This window comes from Hemibagrus wyckioides, linkage group LG10 (assembly GCF_019097595.1).
Source record: "Hemibagrus wyckioides isolate EC202008001 linkage group LG10, SWU_Hwy_1.0, whole genome shotgun sequence".
NCBI lineage: Eukaryota > Metazoa > Chordata > Actinopteri > Siluriformes > Bagridae > Hemibagrus > Hemibagrus wyckioides.
The window spans coordinates 14877635-14905357 of NC_080719.1; the positions used below are offsets into that span (position 1 = coordinate 14877635).

A 27723-nucleotide genomic window follows, 5' to 3' on the forward strand; every position below is an offset into this window, starting at 1 on the left:
TTCTGAACATCCTGGATTTCTGCATTTTTGTTAAACAAGCAATGACCAGGTTTGAAATATTCGAGCTCTAATTGTAACTGAATCCTGATGGTTATGTGATTTAGTTTGTGGCGTTAGCTAGAATGTTATGAGTGTTTAGTGAGCGCTGCCTTCCAAATGTACATACTTTAAAAAAAGCACTGATTAGACACTGAGAGTGGCCATTAAGTGTCCTTAATTACAAAAACCTTATTTAATTGCCATTATGTATCATTTTGTTTGGTCTACTTCACCTATAGTGAATAACCTGTAATAAAACATACGTGTGTGTGTGTGTGTGTGTGTGTGTAGAGAGAGAGGCATATGCATTGTAGGTGTACTGTACAGTGTTCAAGCAGTTGAAGTGACAAGAAATGCTGCTAAATCAGCATTCTCAGTGAAACCTCGACTCAATGCCTGTACGGTTTCCAAACCAGGCCCTAACACACACACACACACACACGTCTATAAGACTGAGCCATGCCAAAAGAAAGAGCTGGGCATTCAGTGAAGCTTTCCACTGAGGCTTTTGTGTGTGTGTGTGTGTGTGTGTGTGTCTATGTGTGGGTGTGTGGCCAGGCAGGCGGTACTAGATGGAGGCTCCAGGTGGACACACATATGCTGGCGGCTCATGAACCTCCAACTCCTGCAGACTCTCTTCAACCCTCGGCCAGCACATCGATCTCTGCCTGCACTGATTAATTAAGACCCAGAGAGAGAGAGAGAGAGAGAGAGAGAGAGAGTGTGTAATGGAATATGAAGAGAATGGTACCTGCTAGAAGAGGTGCTGGGTAGGGGCCGCCTCATAGCCCCTGGGCTCATACTGTAGTAAGAGGAGCTGTCCAAATCTGCCAGTGAGAAGTTGGGTCCTGTCCCTGCCGCAATCGGGGCTGAAACACACACACACACACACACAAACAAAAAAAGGAGAGGTAAGAACACAAGAGGTAGGGGAAAAGCTTCCACCCCGAACCAGGCATTAGATTTCCGTTTAACCCTGTTCATCTCCATTACCAGGCCTGATATAAGCACTTTGCCTCACACGAGCCTTTACCTTGTTTTGCCAAACTGCATTAGGTCGTCTCAAAACCCCCAACCCCTCCTCCCCCAATCCGGCTAGCCGCAGAGCCTCCCGTCCCTCCTCATGTAGATCACTGGCAAGCACTCTGCTCTATCGAACGCCTTTGTCATCCACTCCATAAAGCTCTGATGCCTCTTTATATTCATCGTGACTGAGACCACTATTTTTGATGAGGACAGCGTAAACGTGTAAGGAAGCAGGCCTGGCCCTGCATACATAATACCCAACAGCCCGGGCCAAGGATGGAAGGAGGGGGCAGACGACAGCACGGAAGAGCCTGATAGACACGGTAATGGGCCTCCTAATTAACATTGGAAGAGGACACGGTTACGGGAGAAACTTGGACCCAGAGAGAGAGAGAGAGAGAGAGAGAGAGAGAGAGAGAGAGAGAGAGAGAGAGAGAGAGAGAGAGAGAGAGAGAGAGATGAAAGGAGAGTGAGAGAAAGAGGGAGGGTTCTGGCTCTCAGGCCAAATAGAGGTGCAAAAGTTGACCACATGTAGTAATGCCAGGGAAGGAGCCAATGCTCAATAATTTTAGCTCAGAGAGTCATGTCTTTAATTTTAATTTTTTTTTATCCAATGCCGACTCTCCCTTCTGGTAGAAGTGGCAGAGGCAGTTATTTACGAGGCACAGTAAAGCCAACTGCATTTGCATGGCTAATAGTGGGACATGAAGTAATTTGTGTGAGAGCTAACCTGGGCACTGAGCTGCAGTAACTCAGCCGACCTGCACACACGCACACACACACACACACGCACAGACACGCACACAGACAGGGAGAGCGACCAGTCCATGGCGCTGCAGTTTGGGGAGAAAAATGAACACGCTGCACTCTGTCTGACTGGAATGGAAATCAATCATAAAGGTAATCCACGGTCTCTACCTCTTAAGGGCTTTAGCAAGTGCTTTTGCTCGCAGGATTCCAAATGAAGCCTGTGGCTATCAGGCCAGCATTGATCTCCCTCTCTCCCTCTTCTTCTGTCCCTCTCTTTCTGACTCTCTCTCTCTCTTTCTCTCTCACTCTCTCTTTCCATCTATGATCTCCCCTGTGCTACTTTCAGAGCTTCCAGTGCAGAAAGTACATTAGCTGAATGTTTCAATCTATTTTGCCTACTTAGAGAAGATGGTTAGGTTAAAGGGATAAAGGTAAGGCTGCTGGGACACAGAAAAAAATGTAAAAACATAGAGAAGCAATACCAAAAAATAGTCTTATGAACATAAATGTTTCATTTCATAAACCAGGATCTTTCATTCATATAACCCTGAAATCCAGACATCCAAAAATTGTGAATAAAAACTCTTTAAAACTTTTAGATCATTTTAAAGGTGCCTAAAATTTGTCATGTGTATCTGGACAGATTTGGGTTGGATTGTTTTTTAAAAATTTGATCAGTTTGGAATCACTGGATCGTTTTGAGGAGCCTAAAGTTATGACATTTGTTCAGGCTACAGTACAAACCTCCTCTGCTTGGGGCCTGCTTCTAAAATGACGTACAGCCTGTGAGGAAATAGTGTTTCTACAGCAAGTCAAACATGGGTTATAATAACAGAACACGGCTGTCAATCAAACCCTTACGTTTAATTGCATGAGACAAAAACCTACTAAGTGACTATACACAAGCCAGTGTGAATTTATGAATCTTATTCTGAGACACGTCCTAGTGTGTTCTGATATCTTTGTGGGGACCAAATTTCCCCAAAAAGTTGACAGGGATTTTTTCTTTCACTAAAACAATATGGTGAAATAAAAATTCTACTACTAATGATAATATTAAAAGAAGAAGAAGAAGAAGAAGAAGAAGAAGAAGGTTTCCTTTTGGTTACTGAGGTTATGGTTAGATTTAGGTGCATATGTGTGTGTGTGTGTGTGTGTGTGTGTGCATGCACATGTGTGTGTGTGTGTGTGTGTGTGCATGCACATGTGTGTGTGTAATTCCCTCTGTATAAGAAGTAGAAGAAACAGAGAGAAAGTACAGAGTAAATAAGTCTCCCGCCCCAAACACACACAAACACACACAAACACACACACACACACCACCAACTGCAGGTTAATGCTACCACCAAAAGCTGGAGGGTCGTTTTAAGTAAAAGAATACAAGGAAGAGTGAAAAATGCCTTTTGTTCAGCAGATTTTCAAAACTGGTGTATCTGACAACAAAAGCAGCAATCAGCGTCAAAACTTTGAACATCCGGCCCCTCCTTGTACACCTTTTCCCCACCTCACTGTTCATGATCTTCATGATGGGAGCTCCTCCTGCGCTAGTGTAAAGTGAGCCAGCTCTGACAGGGCTTTCTCGCTTTTCTGCTCCATCAACTGGACTGTGGATCTGCACCATGAGAGAATTCAGCAACAGCTCCATTGACTCTGTGGCCTCAGAATCAACATGAGGGGCAGCAGGTCAGTCGGGTGAGCAGCAAGTCAAGGTGTGGATAAGAACTGGTACAGTGATAACAAACAATCTCTACAGGAATGTACAATTCCATTTTTTTTTTTTTATATCCTGATGTCAAAGCTTATGTGAAGACCTGACCATCACACCTCTTGTGCTCATTCTAAATTCATGGGCTTTAACACTGTGTTATAACAGAAGTCACTCTTCTGGGGAGGTTTTCCACTAGATTTTGGGTAAAGTCTCACTTTGCAGACACCAACAAGTGAATTTGGCACAGATGTCAAGTAAGAAGTCCTGATGCACAGTCAGCGTTCCAGTTCATCTCAAAGATGTTCGGTGAGGTGAGGTCAGGGCTCAAGCCTCTCAAGTTTTTTCACTCTAACCCTGGCCAATCATGTCTTCTTGGAACTCGTTCTGTATACAGAGGCACGCTCATACTGGAACAGGCTTGGTCCATTAGTTCCAGTGAAGGAAAATATTAATGCTCCAGCACTGGTGTCCACTCTTTTCCAGCAACGGTTGGTGTGGGTGCAGGGTTTCATTCCAACCAAGCAGACGCCATACCTGTCTACAGAAAGCCAAGATCAACAGATTAAACAGGTGGAATCAAGTGTGGCTCGTGCTTGATTGGAAAGAAATACTGCACCCACACCAGCCCTTTGCGGATAAGATTGGACACCCCTGTGCTACAGCATACAAATACGTCGACTTTGTAGCAACAGTTTGGGGAAGACCGTCATATGGGTATAATAGTCAGGTGTCTAGATACAGTGTGCAAGGTTTATGTCAGATAAACATCACACACGTTCACAACATCAATTACACTAACCAAACCAATGATTCAACTTCATATTGATCCAGAGTTTCAGATCAATATTGATACTCCGAATCAGATCGGCATCTCAACCCTCTGAAACATTATCTTCATGTTTTGAAGCTTAGCTGCATCGGGTGTCCTAGATTTGGGTCGGAGCTCTGCAGGAAGGCAGAGGAGGAGGAGGATGATTGGTTAGCACTGTATTAGGATATGAAGGGCAGAAAACACTCATAGATCATCACCTCTATTCTGAGAAGTTTCATAAATATAGCTCTCACTGTGCAACTGCTTACTTGTCACATCCACAGCTCTTTACCTCATCATTATCCACAATTAATCTTGTCAGTTGTAGCAGATTGTCACTATGGCATTATCACTTTTAGAGGTTTGAGTGTATGTTTCCGTGCAGATGGTTGGCTCAGAGTTGGCTGAGTTGTGGCCGCTTTCCCAGTGGCTCCGTCAGCGCAGGCGGCCGCAGGGCCAAGACTGAAAAGGAGCTGGTATGATGGCTGCCCCTTGTCTTTTCCATTATTCATCCTCTTTTCCCGTGCTGTCATATGGCTATGTGCAGTGGTACCCAGGGATATCCCACGAGTCCCTGCTCCAGGACCGGGCCGTCAAAATTCCTGCCAACATTTCAGCACTTTCCTATGTGCCAGAACAACCACAATGAAATCTTAAATCCTGAATTTCTGGTTTGCAAAGCTCTGCACACTCATCCTGTAGTCTCATGGTTCTCAAAGTGAGGTCTGGGAAAACCCAGGGGTCAGGGACACATAGCCAGGACGATTGTGATTTTCTAATTTTTTTTTACACCGTTATCATAGTTATTATGACTATAAATAACGCCCATTGGAATCACTTTTTAAAAAATAATTCTGTGGCTTGAAAGTCTCTGGCTCCAAGAAATACCCAAATCCACAGTGTATATCATTGCTATTTTAACAGTTAAAGGAATCCCTGAGTAAAAAAGTTGAAGGATTCCTGCTACAGTCTACCTGAGCTTGTCTACATACCAGATTGCATCATATAAAAGCCTCCAAGAAGGCTGACTGGGGAAACAGTTTCATAAGAAAGCCAGAGTAAAGCTGAAGAGAGGAAGCTGTATAGGGAGGAATGTGATTGCTACTTGTTCTCAGTAAATCGTGTGTCAAGAAATTCAACAGCCACTTGATGTTAGGAGAGAGAGAGAGAGAGTGAAAGCAGTGGACGGGGGAGAAGGAGAGAAAGTGAGGGAAACCAAGGGGAGGAGGAAGCATTCAGATAGGGCGGGTCCAATCTCTAAAATTACCCCTGCCTGGTATTGACCGGCCAATTATGTGGAGTTCCATTTACAAAAACGTAGCTATAACTGCTAACTTTATGGAGACTTTCATTCCCCTGCCCCCCACCCCTCCCCCACCTCTACACAGCCTTCCTCCTCTTTTTTTTGTGTGGCGCTTTAATAGGATATTGATCGACAGAAGCAGATTCGATTGGGCTGCCACTGAATTGTGTAATGGGTGCACAAAGCCAAGGTCAGGGCGTATAGACAGGGAAGAGCTAAGGCAGCCTGTCGTCCATTCAATATCACCACCCTTCATCTTCCGAATGGCCGCGATCTCCGTGCGCAACCTCTTCCCTGTTCAGTTAAATAAAATCTCAGGAAACACACGTGCAACTCGGACCTCGAGTCAGTACATCCTGGTGCAAGGTCTCCTTCTATCCTAGAAATCTTGCCTCACACACGCCGCTCAATCATATCATCGTACCGCTGCTTGTACATTCACGAGCATACATAGTTCGCTCTAATCTGCAGCTGCTCCTTAGGGACCAATCCTGTTAGAGACAAGACTGATAACAGAAGGCTCAGTAGATTTGAGGAGGTGTGCTGAAAGAGGCCAGGATTTGGTGTAAGAATGTTGGGGGGGTTTTTTTCCACAAGGAGTTATACAACTTGTTTTCTGGCACATCTCATTGTAACGTTTTTAACAGCTTCATGAGATCTATTTACAATATAAATTTAAGAGTTGCTTATATAAGGAGCAGCTAATGTACGGTGTACAGAAAGCTATCCCCTGTATGATCCGGCAAGCTCCAGGGATACACAAGTATTGAGCTAAAATTAGCCTAAATGTGCACTGTGTGGTATAGTAAATTTAAATACATCCATATAAATAAATGTCAAGTGTCACTGGACTACAAAGAGAAAGGGGTGGGGTGAAGGGATGAATAAAAAAAATCACTTTTGATTCGAACAGAACAGCAAGCATATGCCACCCAGCGTCGGTCTTTCTTCCCCACGTGTCACAGATGTTAGGATAAAAGCCAATGCCTCCGTGGAGCTGGATCAATTATGCATATTCCTTAATCTCATTACAATCATATGCCAGGACTTCGGATGCAGCGCAGCACTGACTGTGCTAATCGTACTAATATCTCTCTCTCTCTCTCTCGACCTCTCCACACGCACACGCACACACACATACACAGAGCCACATCTCCTGAACCATCGTAAGCTCATCCCCTACCTCTCTCTCTCTGTAACACACATACACTCACACACTGGGCTAACCCCCCCCACACACACCCCACCCCCATCTCCTCCTGTGTGCTGTCACAGTGCCATGCCGTGGTGGCACCCGGACGTTCTCCCTCTCTCCAGATGCTGTCTTTGTGCTGGCAGCATGCACATGGCCATGGGTGGGAAGCACCATGCATGGGCTCAGTGCCCAGGTTCATGGCGCCCCTCTCTTTCCCCACCGCAGGGCCCACGATGAGATCACGGAGCACTGGGGATCAATGGCCCTTTGATCAGAAGGATCCTGTAAGTGCTGACAGGCGGTTTGGATCAGCTATTGTTAGCGCCAATCGACAGGTCTGTATGGATCGTGCTGCGCTCTGTCACCCTCCACTGTAGACGTCTGCAATTTTTAAAGGTCATGTTTCCCTATTCCTCCGACCCCCTTTCCTTCTTTGTTTCTCTTTGGGGCTGGTCTTCCCCTGCTCGTCCTGTCTGTGTGGGTCCTCAGGTTGTGGTGGAAAGCTTGGATCCAAGGGTGTTTTGTTAGGAACGGCACAGAAGATACAGCTCTGGGACATAACTGATTATTTTTCAGCAAGTTGTTAGTAAGCACTGCTTTTGTTGGTGAACTTTGTATTAAATGCTCTGCCATTGATCAAATATATTTTTACACAATGGAATCATCAACTCAATTAGGTTTCAGTGAATCCATTTAGTGTCAACTTCTTTCAAAAAACTAACGCCAGTAGCACAAGCAAATGGCATCCTATTGATTTGGCAAACTTTAGGCAATAGGTGGAGCTCCCTCTCTCTTCTCATACAACAATAGTGTAAATATAAGAAATTCCCATTAACATCTATACTATTTGTCTGCAAACTTTTCCTTATGAAGAATCCCAGTAGGATTTGTAAGATGATATAAAACTGATATAAAACTCCGGTGTCAGCAATGAATCAGAATCCAACAGCCGTAAGATAAGATTAGCAACCTCGGATCAATAAGATATCTGGTGTATATGTAGCCCAGACTGTAGTACTGTGAACATTTTACTGTATATTGAATGTGATGTCTATTATTGCCACAGAGAACGCTTGGATCCCAACTGTTGCTGCTGAATAATAATAAATATAGTGATGATAATAATAATAACAACGTTATTCATTTATATAAGAACATAGCTGAATAATTGAAGGCATGCTGAAGAGTGCAGAGCCGTGATGTAAACTAACCATTTTGTTCCTCGCACAAAGCTATATTTTGCCATGGTTTTATTTTCTAGCAGTGCAACAGTAGATGCCATGCTCCAGTGGATCAAACAAGAAAGAAATGTGAAAGCGCATAAAAGTCAAGAATGCAATTCTGAGAGATCTGCAAATACAGGCAAGGATTAACAAGGAGCAAAAGAATTCGTACGCCGAATGATCGAGTGATGGAGAGATATAAGCCGACATCTTAAATAATGACTAATGTAAATGAGTCGTGTGTTACTGATACACACTGATAGCGTGATGTCCTGTTTCACCAGGTACGTCTGTAAAAAGCAACATCGATTGGCTAAACCTAAGAATAACTATGTTCAAAATTGTACATACTATGTCCGATATATCATTAGGCTCTTGTGAAAACAACATACAGTGCAATGTCTGAATAATTTTCTTGAAACTTTCCCAACAATTTAACACGCAAGGCTCTGATTTCATGTGTCCCTTCCACAGAGCTTATATTAAAAATAGTTTAAGTTCAAGTTCACACTTGAAAGGTCTCTTCAAGTATTAACAAACAGTAACCTAGTGAGTGAAAGAAAACCTAGACAGAGGTTTTATATTTCACCAGGTTCTTACATGTAGCACTGTACAGTCCTGAATCTCCACACTTGCGACATTATGTCTGGGATGTCAATCAAGCAGGCTTATTACAAAATTTCAGATAAAACTTGAATTTATAATGTAATAATTTCAATATCAAACACTTTTTATTTTCTTTTTAATGGGCTTTGTAACAGTCAGAGGTAATGCTGTAACAAAGGGTTATTAAACTCAAAAATTATTTTGAGCTAATGAACTATTTACATTTACATTTACGGCACACACCCTAATCCAGAGCGACATACATTTTTATCCCAGTTAGAGCGGTTAAGGGTTAAGGGTCAGGAGCCCAGCAATGGCAGCTGGGTGGGAACTCACAACGTTCCAATCAGTAGTCCAACACCTTAACCACTAAGCTACCAAATCCATCTTGTTTTGTGAATTCACAGACACCTATGATTGAAGTAGGTCACTTTTGCCCACTCAGAAAACACATAGCTCCCAGTCATGACTGGCCAAGTCATTACCAGTATTCAAACTCATTATCTCCAGATGCTGAGACAAATGCCTGTCAGAGAAATCTTGAGAATCTGGACTGTCAGATTTTAATTACAAATGATTTACACTAATATTGTTAAATAATCATTTTGGTCTGGTAAAGGCATCACATCACCCAGTCTTTGATTATTTTTCCCATAACAGCATACCCTGCCATGGTGAATTCCTTTTACACTTCCTGAGAATTTAAGTATTATGATTGTGTCCTGTTAGCATGCTCCTGCCTCTAGAAGAAATTAATAAACCATGGCTATGACCTTCATAAACCCAGGCTTTAAAACCGAGGACTTTGTGTATTTACAACTCAACTTTTTGACACTGCCACCTGAAATATAGAAGAAAGGACATAAAGGCTTCTCCTTTTTTAATGCTGAGGTTGACATTTTGCCTGTCTATCACATTTGAACTCACTGAATAATAAATCCAAAGATGGTAGAAATGTGGATTGCAGGAAAGTAAAATAATTCGAACATCACATGCTGAAGTGTGACAAAAAGGTCTTACTCTGTGAGACTCGGACAAGTTCGGAGACGGTGAAGACGCCTGATGTAACGAAGCTGTCCTGGAAGCCCAGATGTCCTAGGAAATAAAGAGACAGCATTAATATGACAGATATTTTGTTACAGTAAAGCTCTCAGTTGGGGAATACTTGGGTTACTCTCTTCTGCTCTTTCACACGAGTCAACACATCAGCTATTACTTATCCTCCTGAAACTGTTAGATCTATTTAATAGTAAATACACTATGTTGTTGTTGATTATTTTCCTTTAACATCACCCATTGCTGTTTTCCCTACTTAGACGCTGCAGTGCCACTGTATTGTAAACACCATAGAAAACAACAAGGTGTGTTCCTTTACCTTTTTAACTTAATGAAAGACTACAGTTTATTCTGAGTCAATTCTTCCTACATTACAGAACATCCATCCATCCATTTTCTATACCCGCTTTATTCCTAATTAGGGTCACGGGGATCTGCTGGGAGCCTATCCCAGCACACACTGGGTGAAACACAGTTAAGAAATTCATTCTTACTTCTTGTGACTAAGAGTAAAATGTGGGAACATTAAACATTCAAATATTTTTTTGTTATCACAAACGTAGATTTTATGACCCTCTGAATAGTATCCAAAGAGTAAAATTCATTTTGACAGCACAGTATGACAACTAACCATTTTCTGTAGAAGCCTCAGAGCAGTCTGACATTTTCCAAGGCACTGATACGTTACACTGTATATACTCAATACCTATCAATGCATTATATAATTAATCATGACATATACGTCACACACGCTGTCACGAGAAAGTAATGGGGACGGATGGAGGGAGTGTTTAGGGTGATGTGGAGGGCAGATCACATCTGGAGCAGATCCCCCAAGTGTGGGACAGTCTCTCAGTGGAACCACCACACACACACACACATAGAGAGAGAGAGAGAGAGAGAGACATGTCTCTTTTTCTGTAGGGGCCCTGAGAAGGGGCAGTAAAAAAAAAAGAAAGAGGAAGTATAAGTTTGTGTGTGTGTGTGTGTGTGTAAGAGAGAAAGATGAGCAAGTGTGATGACTCTGGTTAAGACATGCTCTCTGAGGGCCAGTGGATGCTCAGTGGCCCCAATTACTGTGTATATTGATCAGAGAGCAGCTGACCGACACCTTGGTCCCTGTCCTCTGACTGCTACTGACCATTGAAGCATCCCATACACACACACACACACACACACTAATTATACACATTTTATTTACTCATGTTGACGCTGCACAGCCAGCAATCTGGTCACTGTGATGGTCCTTCCTTCCTAACACGTACCTTCCTGAAGCCTGGAGTTTCCTTTTTTTTTTTTTACCTCCACAGTTTATGTAGCGAATGTTTAACTACTCGGTTTTACAGAGCATCGATTTTATAGACTTTATGTTTAGCTGATCCAGTGATAACTCCTTTCTGTAACAGTCAGAAATATACATTAACCCTAGTAATTGCCTAATAATGGAAGGTTTTATAAAGTTGTCACAGAAGTGTCCAAAGTTGAAAAAATTTCAGCTTTTCAATAAAGAGCAGAATGACATCAAGTGTTGTTGTTTTTTAACTCCTGACCAACAAGGAACAAGTGGGAAAAACATGAAGGACAAGGTGTCGGTGCAAACAAATTGTATTTATAACATGATGGACTGGAAAGATTTCTCTCTCATTATTTCATTGTTGCATTTTAAGAAAAAACAAGAACTTGGCCATTCGGACAACTTGGACATTTACCAGTATGCAGTGTGACGTCCCACTTAAAGTTTGGTTGCATACAGTCAAGTCTTCTCGTCATTTTCTGCCTTAAAGCAAACTTTATATAGATACAAAACTAGTCTGGTTAGTTAGCCAATACTAACTAGACCTGGTAACATCATTGTTATGGTTACAAGTGCATGTCATATGAGCCAGTTTTCACTAATCCCAATGTTATGGTTATAATGACACCAATCACTGTTCTTTTCATACAGATGGATTTGATTTGGATTATGGGACATTATCCTATAGATAGAGAATTTCAGAATGCAGTGTAGAAATTCATAAACTGTGTCTGTAATTGGAATGAATTTTAGGATGATGCTTATCTTGATAATGATAATATAAACATAACCGATAAAAAGTACTCTACACTTTCTTCTCAAATAAACAAAGACATAATTAATAGATTTAAAATAATTGTGTGAAGATGACAGGCAGAAATCACCAGAACTTGCTCAATCAACACCTGGAGCACTTTCTCCTCTCTGTACAGCAGACAGGAAGCCACAAGAAGAACCATGAAAAGAGCTGATGTAGTTATTAAACTGGGCTTTTTGTGTTGCTTGGTGGTGACAAAAGCCATAAAAAGCCCTCAACAGGAAACAGTTTAGCAATGACGGCCCGATATAGAGACATACAACATGTGGATGAGGCGAATTATAAATAAAAAAGGAAAAACGAAGCGCGCGGCAAGGGATGTTCGCGGCTCATTGGGAGAGAAAGTGCTGACATTAGCTAGAAGCCTGTGCCTCCAGAGAGCACTGCTGCACTGATGCTCCTCACACCCAAAGAGCTTAGGGTCTATGAGTGAAAAGGGAGGTGGAGGACATGTATGTGATGGGAGAAAGGCACAGAAAAACATCAAGAAAGATTAAAAAAACAGAACTAACAAAAGGAGACAGAGAGAGAGAGAGAGAGAGAGAGAGAGTCACAGTTTCCATGCAGCTGTACATACTGTAACAACAATAATACAGGGTAGAAGTGAAGCGCACAATTACTTGGACAACAGAGGGATGACGCAATGGAGCTGAGAAAACATGGGGTAGAGAGAAAGAGAGAGAGAGAGAGAGAGAGAGAGAGAGACAGAGAGAGAGAGAAGGGGGGAGCGCTTCCGTCACTAGAGTCTCAGTATAGAGTGCATATGTACAGTTAAGTTCACTGAGGCCATTACCATGAGTGGCGCGTATAGGGAGGTAAGAGGCAAGGGAAGGGGCCGGGCCTCTATATCTCAACATGGATAATCACTCCCAGCTGTGTCCACTGTTGCACTCCATACACATACACACACACATATACACACACGCACACACATATGCACACACAGGGAGGAGCCATGGTTTGTCTTTCACAGCAGCTTTGAGACCTAAACAACAATCTTACAGCAATAGCAACAGGCCTGCGGTCCCACACATACACACAGAGCAGAAGTACACAGATATTGATGCTGTTCCACTATGTCCTGCAACTTTTAAGGGAATCTGTTACTCAATTAGCGCCACCTGTATATCCTAGACTGTCTCTCTCTCTCTCTCTCTCTCTCTGTCTTTCTCTCTCACACTCTCTGTATGATGGAAAACATGGTAGAAGGGATATCCTCTGGTCTTATCTAATGGCCTGTGGGTTGTGCAATGACTGCTCCCAACCCTGGAGAACGCCATTCTGGTGAGTAAAACTGCACGTAGTACGGTCTACAAGGACAAGGTTTAGGAGAGATAAAACCATTTGAAACAGTGCAATCACACATTTCCTTAAGAGAAAATGAAATTGGGGTCTGAGGGTGTGGCAAGATAAGGTCACCAGCAGGTCAGGGGGTCAGAGTTGACGAGGGATTTCAGACTCAATTATCAAATAAAGCAGAATGATATAATTCATTTAATGAAAATATAAATAAATGTTCGATAAGCCATGTTCTGCTTTGCGTTATGTGATGTGAAGTTTAGTTAAACACAGGCCCGGGATCCTGGAACCTTGAGGCAGTGGTGCTTATGCAGGCAAATGTGCTACATATTATCATTACTGTATAGAAACGTTACTTTTAAAGGAATTTGTCAAGTATTAAAGAGCAGTGTACAGTTGCGAATGCTGTGTAATGACACTGGGACTGTCTGGTCACGAAAACACCGCCCACAGTGACAGACTGCAGATGAAGGGGATTGGTATGATTTATACAAATCAAATAGACAGATAAATAAAAGCAATGTTTAGACTTTCAAAAGGGAAAGGGAATGTGCGCAAGCATACAACGAAGAGAGAGTCCTGCGTAACACAAACAGATGAGAAGAAAGAGGTCAACTGCATATGTGGTGAAGGAGCTGAACACGCAACTCATCTGTGTGTCTGCTCTAATCTGTGTAAACAGCAGCCACAGGACACGCAGAGCCAACATACGCAAAGCGCACAGAAACAGCTGTACAGCCCAGACCGGACCTAGGTGCACTGATATTTAAGCGAGCGCTTTATAGTCCAGAGTAGAGGAAACGTGCACAGAGATCTTATAGATCATGGCAGGATAAGTGCTCTGATCTTTCGCTCTGCTTTATTTAATCACGACGCTGTTTTCTATGTTCGGTTCAGAAGACTGAACATTTTAGTTTGATGAATCTAGGGCTTCATTAGCTGATGAGGTAGAGCAGGGCAGTCAGTAAAAGTGTGTGTACATCCTGATTTAAGTTTGTAAACTCAAACCTCTGTCCTGTAAGGGCTCGTTGTTGCCAGTTTAGCCCAGCCTGTGTCTCTCAGCTAAAACATCTTCATGTTAGTGTACTAAAGAGCAAGTGGAACCTTGCCAACATTATTGACCAGCGTTAGCACTATGAAAAATATGAGGTATGATAGTAAGCAGTTTTTTAGAGAAAGATGGAGAGATGACCAATTACTGTGCTACACATGTGCTGGCACATGCGCTCATACCACAAGCACGCATTCCCTACAGACACAATATTCTTAATAATTAGTCCCTCCCTTGGCTTACACACAAACACTCACACAGCTCTGAGCAGTTGGTGAGTTTTATGCAGCTCAAAACGAGACCAGGCTGAGATCTTAAAAGTCGTATTTATATTAAAAGTATTTTCACAGTTTTACCCCACTAAGCATCATGAGCAAAAGAAGGCATGAAAAAAAACGGACTACTAGGAATGGAGCCCTTTTCCACCAGCACAATAGCCGTGCTGGCTCTGGTTTGGAGAACTAGCATTTGTATAAAATAAAATGGCCCACATTTCTACCACATGACCATATTTTATTCTCCAACGTCAAAATCTTCACTTCACACAGAGACATCAAAGGAAGACAGAAGAGCGATTTTACTTCTCTATTCTGTATTGATGCCCAGATGAAGTTTTGTTAGCATTAGCAATGTGGCTCCTCATTCACTTCACTGGAACTGCTAATCAAATAGCTGTTTCTTTTTCAGACCACTGATTCTTAATTGTTGCATTAATTTGACTATAATGATTTTCACATTTGTGAAAATGGGCTGTTCACATTTCATTGGTGACATCACCCGTTCTTGGCTCTACACTTGCAGCGCTTTGCCAAAGAACTGGCTTTTTTTTGTGGTTGAAAAGTCTGGAACAGTTCAAGATTAAGCCTGTTGTTGGTGGGAAAAAAATATGACAGAGGCTGTGTAGAATTTATGGCATTTCATTGCTTTGGCTGCATATATGACACTCACCATTTTCTGGCTGGTCCTTAACATCGCCTTCACTGGACTGGTTTGGACTTTCAGACTGCGTAGCTTCTGTACAGCAAGAGAGAGAGAGAGAGAGAGAGAGAGAGAGAGAGAGAAAGAGAAGGGGGGAATCAAAATGAAGATCAGAATGAGGACAGTACTGGCGGTCAGTCTGGCATTTTTATGCATGCGCCAATGTATAATGATTACTGTATACAGATATTACCAAATATATCTAGAATTATTAGTCACAGATAAAACTGTAAAACCTTTCACTCTGCTTAGAGATTCATAGAGACACATACAGTGAGCGCCACAGTGAGGACTTAAATGATTCAAGTAATCTGTATTTTGAAATCAGACAATAAGTAAGTGCATATTCAGTGAGTCGTAGGAAGCAAGACAGAGTTCGCTGAAAACAAATGCATGTCTCAGACCTTGGACTCCAATCTCGAACATACAGAAGACTGACTTAAGAATCTACGTAAGCTGATTCTGAACACTTTCTCTGCTATAATACTGATGCAACTTTCAGAGCCCTACACTGAGCATGCTCAGATGTTCTCGTAATGTATGAATTTCAGCATTTATACTGATTAGAGTTATAGATCAAACTGTTGCTCAAGTTGAAGGACACACTCCATGAGATCAGCCCACTCAGTTCCACAGTGTTGCACTGAATGATCAGATGCCGAAGCAACCGTGTTCTTCTTACTGGAGAGATTTATGTTTTGTGAATAAATGTCTCAGCAGATTTGACACACAAGCAAGCAAAAACGTTGTAGTCGCTGATCGGAAGTCTAGCCGCCGTCCTGTTGGCAAGAGACACTTAAAGCTGAAGCCAGAGAGAGAGAGAGAGAGAGAGAGAGAGAGAGGTTGGTGGAAAGAGAGGCAGAGGCAGAGGTGGCTGATCTACTGGCAGTCACAGCACTTATGGAAATAAGCCTGGATGGAGAACCCTCCAGACCTGGAAGTGCTGCATCTCTCATAAAAAAGCCCTATAAATTTGATGGGAGAAATCTTCTCCCAACAAGTGCTGGTTAACAGCACCATTAGCTGCAAGAGCAACGATAAGCAAAGATGCATTACAGGGACTTTCTGAAGAACCACCCTGGTCCCGATGCTGTCTCTTTAATGGTTTTTACTGCAGCCAAAAATCTCAAGGAACCAGACCCACCCTCAACCCCCCCATGCATGATTTAGATGCAGGGGTGAGTATTGATCTCGCACTGCGGATAAAATTGTCCGTGGGAGAGAAATATTGCAGATATCCACTCGAAGCGAAAGGTCTGCAGTGACTCAGGGTGTAAGGGCTCGCCAGAGAAAGAGCCAGCAAAAATGTAATTCACGTTAACAACAGAATATCTCAAAAACGGTAAAAATAGTAACTTTTACAATGTTTGTCTAGAAAGGTTTAGGAAAAAAAAAACCTTGGGGCTAGAGGAACAGACAAATAAAAATATGCTTTTGAGTTGGTTCGATGTTTAATTCCTAGTGTAAAGATCTGTATGCATGATTGCTAAGCAGAAAAGCCAATTTCACCTCATTTTCAAAGACATTCAATAGTCCCATTATCCATAAATCAATGATGCACAGCCAATGAAAAAAGGCGATGATATAGGTGATTTAAAACACAATTGGAGAAAAAAAAATGCAGATAAAGTGAACAAAAGAGGTGTACCAGATGAAAAACACTCAGAAAAAAATAGCCGAGGGGAAAAAAAAGTTTATCCATCCCTTCCATCATCCCTTCCTAGACAAAGTAAACAATTTAAGGACTTGTTTGCATTCAGCCCAGCACTGCCGTCTGCATCAACAGCTTAAAACAAAGGCAATCTGGAGAGCGGGCCGAGCTCACAAAAAGGCCGCATCCCCCCAGCAACAGCCCAGAGATAAGTGAAAGCAGCGTGGTGGCGCGGGGGGCAGGGGCTGGGCGCTGGGTGTGTGCATGGGACTACTTTCACACAGTCTCCACAAACCAAGTGCTCTCACACACACTGCCCATCGCTAATTAAAAATGCAAATGAGGCGTGAGACCCAGACCTAGTGTGTCTCATCTGCATTTACCCCCTGTTGAGGGCCCTCTGAGAGACCGAGAGGGTGAAAAAAGCCTCCCGCTTGAAATAAACACAAAAAAAGACACTAAACAACAAACGACTAAATAGATGCATAAACAGGCCTGTTCACAGTTCCTGCCCCCCTCCATACAAGTGCATAACAAGCCACTCTTTTTGCTACAGAATGAAAGACACAGGAGGGATAGTCCCTGTCTACACTTAATTTTGTTCTCACACGGCAGTTAAAAAGAGTTCCCAGGTCACAATGTTCCCAGGTCTTGTGCTGGCTGATATATTTATGTCTCTGTACTGCTGATAAATCCTGATCGGCCCCATCTCCATCTACGCAACAAGCTCCTCACCAGAGCACAAGCCGCAAGCACTGGAGCGCAAGTGTACTAGGGATCTGATGTCTTGGTGCTTGCTGAATTAGTCAACGAGTTGATTCCCTAATTAGATCATTAGGGCCGCTGTGTTGGAGTGTTATAGCCCCTGGCTTGAGGCTCTCAGACCCCCTGTCTCTCTCAGCCTCCCAGGCCAGGCTGGAGGAGTTTCAGAGGCCTGTACACACACACACACAAACACACACACACACACATATCCTGCCTGGCCTGTTTGATTATGCATGCACTAAACCATCTGTACCTCTCGCAGGTCCTCCGCCTCAGTCCGCTGCATTCTCACCAAGTGCCTTGCCGCGCTGTAATCCAATTGTGTGTTAAAACCCTACTTTCAAAAGGCCTTTTACGCAGCGGCCTCAGGAACACGCAGCCCAATAAAAGGAGGCAGAAACTTAATTTAGAAATACAAACGGCCCTTTCTGGCCTATCAATGGAAGGTGAAGCTCCAGGGATCGTAGCATTGTTTTCACAAGTATCATCCCTCAGATTCTTTTTTTTTTTTCATTTTATTTTTCTTCACAGCCAGCTGTTACAGAAGAAAGAGATGTTGTGGACTTTCCAAATCCCTGGCATTCCTTTAGACTTCCATTTACAGCAAAGAGATGACTAACCCCAAAACTATAATGTTCTTGAAGCAAAATGCGTAAAAAACATGAAAAGTCATTTAAAAGATGTATAAAAATGAAGATAAGAATTTAGGTATATATTAACTGCTAATTGGTGAACTTTTTGAAATTAAGAAAGAAAGAAAGAAAGAAAGAAAGAAAGAAAGAAAGAAAGAAAGAAAGAAAGAAAAGAATTCAATGGAAATGCATTATTGAGGAGGGTTTTTTAACCCCTTCATGTGCATGTGTGTTCGCTCATGCCAGCATTCTTCTCTGAAACACACACACACACACACACACACACACACTTAAACAACCACTACATGAGAGTCTCAGTGATCTCTCTGAGCTAGCTCTCTCTGCTTTGTTTCCGTTAACTCGCACCTCTGTCCAGTGTTTGAGTAACCTTGACCTCCACCCCCACTGTTTCTGCGTCATGCCATATTTAATAAGGGAAAGTGTTTAGACAGGAGCCTTCTGCCTCTCTTCTATAGATCAGCCAAACCCCCCGCCCACTGCATTCTCCTGTTCTCTTATAAAACATCACTTCCTCCCAGAGTCACTTTTTTTCTGAAGGGTGAGGAGTGGAACTGAACTTCTCAGATTATGGCCTGTGTTCACTCATCATGTCAACTTAAATCCGCACAACCAAAACGCACGCCATATCCACTTTGAACAGTGAGCACAGAGCACTCGGGTCCTGGACGAAGCAAAACTTTTCTGCTCGAGACGAACTCAGAGAGAGCTCAGTTAGTTTAAAGGAAAAAACAAAGTGGATTCCATTCTGCGGTCTCTTGGCGATGACATTATAGGATCACTGTGGTCCAATAAACTCACTATTTCAATCTTCAAGAAACAATAAAACACTGAACAAAGTCTCAATTATTCTTTTTGTCAGAGCAACTTGTGTTATTCCCCCTGCAAATGTCAACCGCTACAAAAATGAACCGGACGCCATAAAAAAAGAGACTATCAATAAACAATAATTAAAACAAACTGAAGTCAAAGAATGCCACTACAAGCTGTAAATCGAGGAACTCTTTCGCAGATAGCTTCCAGCTATGCCAGAATACTGTTACTGGGACACTAGACAGCGGGGGGGCGGGGGGGTGGGTGTACACGTCCCCTTCGGCTTGGAATCTTTCTGTAGAATGAGATCTCACCGATTACAAAAACGCTTGAGGCAAAAGAACAGCAGATCTGACATGTGTGCTCATGGAGTTATAAATGGATATTAAGAGTCAGTATTTTATTTAAGCAGCAGTGCTAAAGATTGAATAAAGCCATGACATCTACTGGATGCAAAGCAAGTCCTGATATTCTTAATAATTCATCATCATATAAGAGACCATTACGTAGTAGACAAAGAGTTAGGAATGTACTGGAACATGTACCACGGTATTGTATAATTCTCAATTCTGATTGGTCAGACGATATTCAGAGCAGCTCTGAGGAAATGAAATGATTATTAAAATGCTGTGGTTTCAGTAGTCACAGCTCATATGCAGGTGATTGTATTGCAGAAATTTCACGTAACCTCAGTGTAAAAATAAAATCTTGACATGGTGATGAATTTATGGAAGGAGTCTCCAGTGTCAGCGCTTTGTACCAGTCAGGAATTTTTCCACCTGGCTTCAGGATAGTGGGACAGTGGTTTGTGTGCCATCCGATGACAAGTTTTATTTATTTATTTTATTTATTTATTTTTAATTATTAACTTAAAGGGGCCAGAAAACAAGAGTTTCTTTAAGAAATTACTGTTTATAGCTGTTTATAACAGGAACTAACATGTTTCAAAAATGTTTGCCAATATAAAAAAAGAAGCATGGTATTTATTATTATTATTATTATAAATAAATAAATAAATAAATAAATAAATAAAATAAATAAAATAAAATAAAATAAAATAAAATAAAATAAAATAAAATAAAATAAAATAAAATAAAATAACTATAGACAAATAATGTATATGATGTTCTATGATTTTTGGCAGAAACATCTAAGCCCACGTCACATGGCATTATGTTCGACAGCGTTCTTAAAAAGCAACCATTGTTTCTGCTCTGCACTTTTTTCATTTTGTTTGAGATGTGAGGAGAGAGTAGGTTACAGAGTATTTGTTAAACAGGACCCGTGTGAAGACACAGGAAGACAGAGGACAGAGGATATTGTGAGGAGCTCCTGACCCATGCTCGTTTTTTCTCTCAGGGAAAGCCTCTGCGCTCCCTTTCTCTGTCTATAAGTGCAACTCTGCTGCTCTGTAAGCCACTCTTAGGAACAGGCTTCCCTGATATGAGCCGCACTTTCTAGAAAAAGGCAGGAAAAGCAGGCAGACGAGGAGGAGGAGGGAGGAAAAAGTTCTTGGCCTTTTCCCAGGAAAGCAGAGAGAGAAGCAGGATCCCAGCATTCCCTTGGGATATGCTGAAATATACAGCCCTGGGCAGCTTTCAATTTACTCTCTCTATCTCTCTTCCTCTCTCTCTCTCTCTCTCTCTAAATAGTTGGGCTGTGAGAGAAAAGCTGGGCTTGTCAGGGATCTAATGTGTGTTTTGACCTCTTGTAGCCCCTCTTGTAGCCTATGTGGAAAAATATAAAGATGTCTCTGCAAGCATGGTTTCTTTTGAGAGATAGCAAGAAGACTTGTTTAAAAAAAGATCTAAACCCATTAATATACCAGTCTTTGAACAGAGAGTAAGTATAATATCAGAGTAAGCATATAAAAAAGCATAGATATGGCTTAATATATCCAAAAACAAGCATATATAGAGACACATTCAGTATCTCCACAAACCACAACAGAAAACATCCTGTCCTGTGTTTGCCCTTGCTCTGACAGCAGGGAACCTCTGAAAAAGTCCAACGCAACGCTGCATGATACCACCTGTCCCAATCGCTCCAGCAGAAAAACACAGAGAGAACCCACTATTGTTTTTCCCTGCTCTGGGTCTGGATGTGCTGTGAGGAGAGAGGAACGCCCATGTTTGACCTCTGTCAGTCCTGATTTCCTGCTGGAGAAGAACTGTGTCTGAGGAGACATGACTGAATAAAAGAAAAAGTGTTGTCAGTTACAGATCGTCATTTGCTAGAGATCTAATCTCAGTGAGTACCGTGAGACCCTCCCCTCATGACACGGCGAGAGGAATGTAGCTGAGTGGAGAGTGTGCGTGTGTGTGTGTGTGTGTGCTGTATTTCAGCACTCTCTAAGAGCCGGCCTGACAGACTGCAGCTGCAGAGAAGGAGCGGAGAGGTGCATGATGGGGGCTTGCTGCTGTCAGGCACATGGACACACCTGTCTCTAGAACAGAGGTGGCAAACTCAAATCCTGCTCAAGCCACAGCAGAATTCTTGTGAACCCCATAAGAGCCGTAATCTAAGGCTATTCATTTTTATTTGTTCTATCGATTGGCACCAGTAACCGGCTCTGAAAGCTGAATAAGTCCTAACAGAGTCTTAGGCCTGGGTGAACATTTATTAAACATAAAGTTTTTTTCATCATATATTTGTTTCCAAATATTGGAAAACATATAATGGAAAGAAAGAGATTTCAGAAGAACTTAAACGGGATGATCTTCCATTTGCAGTCCATCAACTTTTCTTTTTTCAACATACTGTGTAGGTCTGTACACCGAGAGATACATTTTGGGATTTTGAGTGCTTCATTGAATCACGCTAAAGGCCAACACCCGACGCATTTCTGAATCGCTTTCAGACGGGCTTTGCCTGGAAAAATCTCCCTCCTCGGAAAGCTGAATAACAAACACTACTGACATAGAAGTCAAATCTGGGATCGCTTAGGAAAGTACAGGGAACTGAGGATAAACGCGCCTCGCTCTCCATCAGGAACACAAACTCTTGACTTGTCACTGTGGGCTTTGTGAAATAAACAAATCTGCCTTAGATAAATAAACAGCGGAATAGCATTTGCACCTGGCATGAAAAAAAAAACTGAGTGGTGAGCCACAGACACTGTGCCATGTGGGCAGAAAGGCTTGACCCATCATCCCCCCGGCTTAGAAAATCAAAAACGAAAGCCTCACTGGTCTTGGCAGGACAACGTTAGTTAAAAAAAAATACACAGCAATTCACTCTGGCAACCAACTTTCACCTGTACACACACACACACACACACACACACACAGTCTTTCTGTTTGCTCTGTTTCTCAGAGAGTAGCTGGCTGCAGTCTGTAACACACTGGAAGTCTCTTGCCAAGGCGGCTGAGAGCACTAACATTGTGGTGCTCTCCAAGTCATCTCTCTCACGTTGTCGTATGGAACAAACTCACAGCGCTTACAAAAGTGCCACGGAAAAATACACACACACGCGCGCGCACGTACAAACATGCATTTTTTAAAAAACTGACCAACACAAATTTAATAACCAGGCAACAATTCAAATTAAAATATCTGAGCGACTAAAGAATACAATTTATTCCTTTTCCGCAAAACATTCCTTATTGATTTTGCATTTTTTATTGATGCGATGCAATCCATTTAATAAATTGAAATGATAAACACCAATCTCAGAATGCAGCTGATCAATGGGACTGTGTGACTTCATAATATCATGAAAATCATAAATAACTACAGAACCCTTTCACCATTCAATACATAAATAAAATCTATTCGAATACATAGTGCTGTGAATCACAACGGTAAAGCGTGCCTGTTGGAGAAAGCCAGCGAAGAGAAAGGCTTCGGACACATGCTCAGCTGTGAACGGTACCCGGATCCAAGTCCCTGGCGTCCACCCGAGAGCGTCAGCGGATCCAAGCGCATGCCAGCCTGAGCTTTAGGTTTTCTTATTTCAACCCTGGCAGCACACGTACATGTGGCTCAATCAGCAGGGAAAGAGATAGGGAAGAGTGTACAACAAAGAGTTTTTATGCAGCTGAACATCCACATCCCACAAATTAAAATAAATTCTTGGCCAAGAGATTTCTCGATAGGCTGTCAATGAGAAATTCATTTGATTCATAGAGATTATCATTTGGCTCGCTGTGTTTTGTGTGTTGAATTTGATTTCTCGCGTCACACGTTTCGAGGGACATAATCGCTATGGCGTTCTGGTCTGCCTCGGCGTAGCTCCTCCCCTCTCCCTCCATTTTGTGTTCACCAGTCAGCCTCCATTTTAGACTGGCAACACAAACAACAAACACCTCGCTAGCAAAAGCGTCATTCACATCTTTCCTTTTAATCATTTTCAGCTATTGACAATTCAAAAACAAATAGTTCCAATAATTACCAAATAAAAAAAAACAGCTAATAAAAAAACAAGGGCTCGATTTTGAATGGGGACGTCTCTGGTGCCAAGACCCCATTTAAAAGCTAGTCATTCGCGCTTTCTTTTTTTTCTTCTTCTTTTTATCTTCATTCTCTTCCTTTTTTCTCCCTCACTCTCCCTCTCAAGCTTATCCCAAGCATAGCTGTTAAATCGTCCTGCCAGACACAACTATACTGAGAGAGAATCACGTTAGCGGCTCCCATTGTTGGATGACACAGAAGCTGCTGCTGCCAAGAAGTTCACTGCCAAGTTCAACAGCATTCTGATACGAGGATAGAAGGGGAAAAACACTCGGGCCGTACGCAGCCACAACAAAACACCACCATCCAAAATGATATACTTAGATACTGACTGCATGAATTGATTTAATAACAACAACAATACTGTGATATTAGTATTTATTATTAATGTATGCCTCACTCCTTTACCTCACACCCTGGCAGCCATCTTGAAAGCTTTGGCAACCATTTTAAAAGAGCTCTCACCCTCCTTTGAGCGCCTGCCACCCTTTTACCCAACAATAGTCTGCACGAATTAGCAAGGATGCTGCTTGATGCTACCAATGACCAAATCTATGCCAAACTAAACAGAAATTATAATGAGAGAAATGAAACATTACTGTTTAGCTTGGAAAAAAACAAATGGGTTTCAAGACAATATGTGCTTGAAATAAATAAAGACTATTTGTGTATGTTGCTTTGTTAGTGTACAAAAAATGATAAATGGAAAAAAGATGATATGGTAATGATATCACTTTATATCTGTAGTACATTCACACAAATTCAAATACAAAAGTTTTATGATAATAATAATCAAAAATTTATGAAATTTGTTCATGTTATAGCCACAATTGTTGGAGCCATGTTTCCGTGTGTGTGTGTGTGTGTGTGTGTTGTGTGTGCCAGGTCCTGAGTCTTGATCTAAAGCAAAAGCATCATTTACAATGTCTTGTTGTGTTAAGATGCTGGATGAACCACTTAAGCATAGCAATTCCAGCAGCGATGGTGGATCAATTAACAAAAGCATGATTACTATTACAGGAGAGCACAGGGAAATAATGAATGTCTCCGGAAAGTGGATTAGGATGAGAGGAACCTTGACGTGTGGGCTGGGATACTGTGCCAGTGAAGGACACCATGACATAAGCCGGACTGAAACAATTTGGGAATGCGTTTGATGAAATAGTATTGATTCGGTTCCACCTCACTTAGCATAATTATCAAACGCTGAGAGTTTATACTTCCCTGCCCATTTCCTGCTCTTTTTTTTCTTTTACTTTTTTCAGTCATTTGTTCAAAGGCTTCAAAAATTTCCGCTTGAATTGGGTCAGTAGTTAAAAAAAGAACAAAACACGTATACAGTGAGGTCCTAAACCTGCGCCCACACCATGTTCTCTCCAGGCTACGTTTTTACCCCATCTGCTCCTCCGTGTGGAGTCTAGCAGGCCTGCCCTGATCTGCAGGAGAATGCCAGCGTACAGAGTCGATATCAGATCCTCCAAGAGACAGACTCCCGACTCAGTGCTGCAGAGAGCCATTGATAAGTAGCGAGAGTCAGCGGAGTGAGATTCCTCAGGTCTGTACAATGGGCTTCCTGTGTGTACATACCTCTCACGGGTGGGAAAGAGGCCTCCACACCCAGACCAAAAACTCCTCCATATGTCCTTCTACACAGTCAGAGATTTTGTCTGCTATCGAACATTTTTCAAACCCTCTGTTTTGTAGCATGGGGAAATCCATATTTTCTAATATAAAACAGAAAAATCTGTGTGGGGAAAACAAACAGTGATTGAGACATCTGATACCCCATGTTACTACTAATGCAATCATTAAGGCAACGAATCAAGGAAAGAAAGTTCACGAGTGATGCCGGATTTCCCTCAGGTATACGAACGGATGCTTGGCAGAAGGAGCTGAGAATTTACATTACACAGAGACAGGTGCTGGAACACACCAACACACACTACAATGTTTACTGCTTCTTACCAGCGGCCACAATCGTCCCACTGAAAGGAAACTTTTTCATACTATATTTTTCCATCTCCACCATTCCACCACTTCTCTAACTGCTGCGCTGCAGTGAGTAAACAGTTAAAGTGTTCAGCGGATGACTGGTCTGAAAGAGACAGAATAGTGGGCTGGTGTGGAAGGATCGATGGGGCCGTTAGGGAGTGCCGTCTCTCAGGTTACTCTGTGTGTGTGTGTGTGTGTGAATGAGTGTGTGTGTGTGTGTGGCACTCATGAGGTTGTCTGGAGCTAAGCCCTGACCACACACACTTTCTAACGGCTTTGCTCTCCACAAATGCCCCTTCTGCCCTCCACGAGTAGATTTTTACACCCTACACAACAAGGCATTTGCGCAACAACACAAAAAGCTTTATTGGTAGACCACATACAAAAAAATTACAAATCATAATTTATTAGTAAGAATATTCATTCTTATAAACATTTTAATCTACAGAAAAATTTAATTATACTTCCTGCAAAGCAAATGTTAAAAAGTAAGATGTTTATTAATATTTCTGTTAATTACTTTTAACCGGCTCCATAAATAATCTCATCAAAAACGTTACTCAAGTCGGTTAGTCGTAGTGTTAAGCCCAAATTGCACAAAAGAACGAAAAATCTTCCTAAAACGCAAAAAAAATGAGCTGGACCGATGTTAATTAATATCACAACAGCCACAATAATTTAATTGTAAACATCGGAGTGAGTGAATGAACTCACAGATCTACGAATGTGTGTGTATTGGCTAGCTATGCTTGCTGAGCTGTGGCCGGTGTCAGCCCAGCCCATCGAGCAGCGTATCGATCTCGGCTGGGGAAATTGAGAGGGAAGCTGCAGCAGTGCAGCTAAGGTTTCTGAGCACCGTCCTCAGCCGATGCCTGTACCCATTTCATCCTCTCTCTCTCTCTCTCTCTCTCTCTCTCTCTGCTCCAGTCTTTCTCTCTTTCTGTTTCTTTGAAGCAGTGCTCATGTAATGTGTGAAACTCCCTCAATCGCTGGCTCAGAATATCAGGCTCTGATAAAACCAGAGCAACACAAGCACACTTTGAAAATGCATGTGTGTGTGTGTTGAGAGTAGAGCGTACCAAATCCAAAAGTGAATCTGTAGCAAGCGCTAACATCCACACTTCCTGTCTGATAAAATATTAATATACTAAAATGCAATCAGCGCCGAACTTTCTGTTTTCTTCTCTCCTCTTAATATCGACATGAATCTTTGGAACACTGATAGTGCCATGCGGCAGGAAAAAAATACTACAGGACAAGCAAGACAGAAAACCAAAACAAAGTAAGAAGGTCTTCGTGTGTAAGCAGACTCCGGGCCACCAAGAGCAGACACATTTAGACCTGTCAAATATTCTGATCTGGATTCATGGCTAGACTTCAGCTCCCTGTCACTTGTATGGATTACACCCTTCCAGTAGTGGCAACATCTCAATGTCAGCCCTATTCCTCTACTATATCCCTCTCTCACACTCCCCTCCCTCTCGGTTTGCCCACCACTTTACCAGAATATCCTCGCTCGGCCTTTGGGCCTGAGTCTCTGGAGGAAAGCAATACATCAGGCTGTTTATCACCCAGCAGTTCCCGCAGTAATCAATTAGTTTTTCAGTGGGCGTACCTGGGCCCTCTGGCCTGGCACTACCTGTTACAAGCCTGCCTTCCTGGAACCGCAGGGCCCGAACCTCTCCCTCTGCTCCCTCCCTCATTTCTCTTCTCTTTACTGTCTCTCTCTCTCTCTCTCTCTCTCTCTCTCTTTCTCTCTCTCTCTCTCTCTCTCTCTCTCACACACACACACATACACACACTATCTATCTCTCTTGATTCCCACATTCCACAGATTACAGATGTGCTGACGGCTCTGCGCTTGGGGTCAGCCGGGTCTCCTGTCACTGCCGGGAAAAGAAAGACATAGAAAATCCACTGCTCCACATTTTCCACTACTCTGCGGTCATTAGTGCATATTCTTTGGCCGTACTGCATGTTTTGTATGGAACAGTATTAGCAGAATGAAGTCAGGCAGAGTTTAGAATGCAGTGTGGGTCACCATGTAGTTCAGCTCTGCTGGGATACAGTTACAGCTTACTCATTAATTCATTTCGCTTACAGATTTTAATTAATACAAGAGCAATTTTGGTGGTGGAGCTAGGGCAGATATCTTCCAGGTCTTGTAACCACAACTGAGATATTTAATTATGCCCCCCCCCAAAAAAAAACATCAATCACAAATTTATTTTAAACTGTATCAAG

General features: G+C 42.3%; 1 protein-coding gene across 4 annotated transcripts in view; it reads right to left on the bottom strand.

Moving 5' to 3' along the window:
• Positions 1–27723, bottom strand: part of nfia (nuclear factor I/A) — a 118216-nt gene that overhangs the window by 40417 nt on the left and 50076 nt on the right. For all 4 annotated transcript variants that reach the window (XM_058401055.1, XM_058401054.1, XM_058401057.1 and 1 more), the window contains exons 3-5: positions 15127–15192; positions 9682–9756; positions 791–908 (exon numbers count right to left, since the gene is read on the bottom strand). In XM_058401055.1, the coding sequence (XP_058257038.1) occupies positions 791–908; positions 9682–9756; positions 15127–15192 (259 nt within the window). The remainder of the gene's footprint in view (positions 1–790; positions 909–9681; positions 9757–15126; positions 15193–27723) is intronic.